This window comes from Pygoscelis adeliae, unplaced genomic scaffold (assembly GCF_000699105.1).
Source record: "Pygoscelis adeliae isolate BGI_AS28 unplaced genomic scaffold, ASM69910v1 Scaffold61, whole genome shotgun sequence".
Taxonomy (NCBI): domain Eukaryota; kingdom Metazoa; phylum Chordata; class Aves; order Sphenisciformes; family Spheniscidae; genus Pygoscelis; species Pygoscelis adeliae.
Genome location: NW_008824010.1, coordinates 1191238 through 1194460, shown reverse-complemented (window position 1 = coordinate 1194460; position 3223 = coordinate 1191238). Strand labels below are relative to the sequence as shown.

Here is a 3223-nt window from a genome sequence, read left to right as displayed (position 1 = left end):
CCCGGCCCTGCCCGGCTCTCCCCCTCCGCGCACGGCCCGGCGTTCGGCCGCACCGCTGTAGCGCAGCCCCTGGTGTCGCTCCCTGCTCCCGGGAAGTTATCCCGCACTCCGTCCCGCGGAGATGGTGGTGGTGAGCCCTGGGAGCAGGCAGGGGCTGGCACGGCGGCCTCGCTCCTGATTTATTCTAATTGCGCTGGTTGTGAGAGCTCTCCAGTTCTCAAGTGTTTATCTCCCAAATTATCTTTCCTTTAATTGCTTGTAGTAAGTTTAACGTATGTGGTTGGGTCTGTGACCTCCTCCACTGTTCACAGTTTTAAAAAGCAACTCAGGTAACAAGCAAGTGTTGCTGGCTCAGGCTTTCTGTACTCGGAGAGCAAAACGTTTTGACTCTAATATTCTGCTCAAATCTGACTTTCTTCAAAAGAAAAGTTTGGCCAGCTTGTATCAGTAGGGTGTTTTGGACTAGGGAGAATTCAAAGTGGGGAAACAGCTGGATTGATTTTCAACATAATAATTTCTTATCTGTTACTGTCTGAAACATGCAGATGCTTGGTATTTACTTTTTTCTGAACATTTTTTGACTCTTGATGATTGATGCATAGTTAATCTCAGTGAATCCACTTGAAGGCGAGTCTGTTTGATAGGGACCAAACCTGTTAGTTCTGTGGCAAACTCCTCATTGTATCATTTTGCTTTACCAACCTCCCCCCCACCCCCAAGCTGTACCTGCTTTCATCCCTAAGCATCCTAGCTGCCTGTACTTACCTGGACCTTACTGCATGGTACCGCAGCGTGATTTTTAAAAGAACGATGACAAACCCCTGTAATCTTGTCCTGTTTGGTTCTTACTTTTGTCCTGTTTTCTTAGAGCAAGCAGTGGCCACCCATGTCACCTGAGCAGGGCTGGAATAAGCAATGCCTTGAGTATCAACTAAGGGGGTGATGCGTGGGGGGGGGGGGGTTTTTTTTAAGTGAAATATCATTTCCTGTAGCTGAGTTTGGGGTGAACTGGTGATGCAAGCTTGGAGTCACTCGCTGGTTGTTGCTCTGGTGAGCCAAAGCGGTGACAGCTCTGTGATGATGCCGTTGGAGGCACAGGGAAGGAAGAGCTGCCTTCTTGCACACACAGTTCAGTTTGGATGGTTTCACTTGTGTGAAAGAGTCCCAGAGTCTGGGTGGACAGGAGTCTCGGGAGGGGATAAAGTAAACCAGGCTGACTTTGGCCTTGCTGGTAGCAAACAGGTGTCGTCAGAAATGCTGGCAGTCCTAAGGCTGTTAAATATAATCTGCTTTGTCCTAAAAGGCTAGCAGTTAAGGAGGAAAGAAAGGTAATTTGATGTACCAGTAAATACCATCTAATTAAATATTTCAATGTGGATACTAATGGCTACATGGGTCAGAAAGGATTTTTTTATGTGGAATATAATGTTTTGAAGTCATGTGATGTTTTTTACCTTAACTAACTCTTTGAAAAACCTATGGACTTGAATGCCAAAATGTAGTCTTTCTTCCCACAGTGAAGTTCTAGGTTGTCTTGTGCTGACAGATTTGAGAGTCTAGTCATCTCCTACAGGAAACCTGAAGGTGTTTTCTCACCTTTATATACATGTCTATATTAAAAGCAACAATCTTAGAAGTAGAATGTTCGGGATATGATTTTTTTTTTTTCCCCCCATTAGCTCGTGGAAAGGTGACTAGCTTATATCATTGAGTAGCATGAAGAGCTTCACTAGGATTCCTAGGGGTTTCCCTCATGCTTCCAGGGAAATCTGATGCAATGCACAGCTTGACACCTGCAATTTAAGTACACGCAATAAGCCATAGCAGCATCTTAATAAATAGCTTGGCAGAGAGCTTCCAGGAAAGCTCTGTCCAGAAGAAAGCAGAAACTTCTCTACAGTCTGTGTCTGGTTATTACTTTTGCTGTAACTTCAGGTTTTTGTACTGCAATGACCTCTCGATGCTTTGGGCAAAAGTGCTTCAGTGACATGCTAAGAATACGCTGGTCTGGTGTTCTTGACTGTACGCTGTAGGAGCGGGAATTCAGCTCTGATGTGGCTGCTTACGTCCATTGGTCTTGCCCTCTGCACCGGTGGATGCTCTGGGGAAGTCTCAATGCTTTCTAGCTGGTCATCCTTAATTACATACCCCAAATTAGGAGCGAAAGTCCCCTATGTACGCTGAGGGGTGCTAGGAGGATACAGGTACTTCTAGGGCTCTTCAGAGCATCTGTAATAGAATAAATAAAGTAAGTAGCTTAAGTAGATAGTGTGAATGTTCCTCCTGCTTTTTCTTTAAATAGCACCTGTTGCATGTCGCAGCATAACGGCTTACTGCACCGATACTGTAATAGATCTTTCAGGGCAGACAGAGGGGGATGGCTGAAACAAGAAAGGGAGAAGAGTGAGGAGACAAATGCAGTGATTCAGGATGTCCTCATGGATTGGTATGAGGAAGTAGTACTTGTAGAAGTAAGTCCCAATAAACAGAACGGATTTGAAAGGGAGGATGGATGGCTCATCCATCACTGTAACCAGGAAACAGCTGCCCTATCTCCTTGCCATATACTTAAAAAAACAAAAAAAACCCAAAACCAAACCTCAAATAAGCTTGGGGAAAAAAAAAAAAAGGCTCCTGGACCTCCATTGTTTTGTGGACGTTGTGTGCATGATGACTGGCTAGTGAGAACTAAACGTGACGTTAAACAATCTCTCAATGTGGTGACATGTCACTTTGACAGAAAGCAAAGCGACAGGTTTTACTGGATGATGGTGGTTGCTCTTAAGTAATGTGAGCAAGTATTTTGAAATCTGCTTAACTTTTGAGTCATCCTTTATTATAAGGCTTAATGCGTACAGGTACTTGTGCTTGATGTATCTGTCTAATGGCATCACTCTTGCCTGTGGGATATAATTGGCTTTCAGAAGATAATTTCAGAGTCCACCCTGTTTTTTTGTTTGAACAGCATGAATGTTTGAACAAAATGAATGTTAAGGCTTTTTTCTCTGGCAGAAATTCACTGCCTCAGTGTTGTTGGGATCACTTGCAACAGCAGTTTCACTGCATGAGTTCAGAGTTTTGCCCCTGGTATCTTCCTTCTGTTTAAGCACTCAGGCTTCAGGGTGGAATTTGCCAGTATAAGTCCTGCAAAACCTCTGCAGTTTGTTCTGATGTCTTGAGTAGGAACAAGTGATGTGTGAGTGTAGTTTTTTGCCCCTTTGCT

At 44.3% G+C, this 3223-nt stretch overlaps 1 protein-coding gene across 1 annotated transcript in view; it reads left to right on the top strand.

Annotated features, from left to right (window-relative positions):
• Positions 1–2312: 2312 nt before the first annotated feature.
• METRNL (meteorin, glial cell differentiation regulator-like) overlaps positions 2313–3223 on the top strand; it is a 21710-nt gene continuing 20799 nt past the window's right edge. Inside the window, exon 1 of the mRNA XM_009326451.1 lies at positions 2313–2446. Coding sequence (XP_009324726.1) covers positions 2313–2446 — 134 coding nt within the window. The remainder of the gene's footprint in view (positions 2447–3223) is intronic.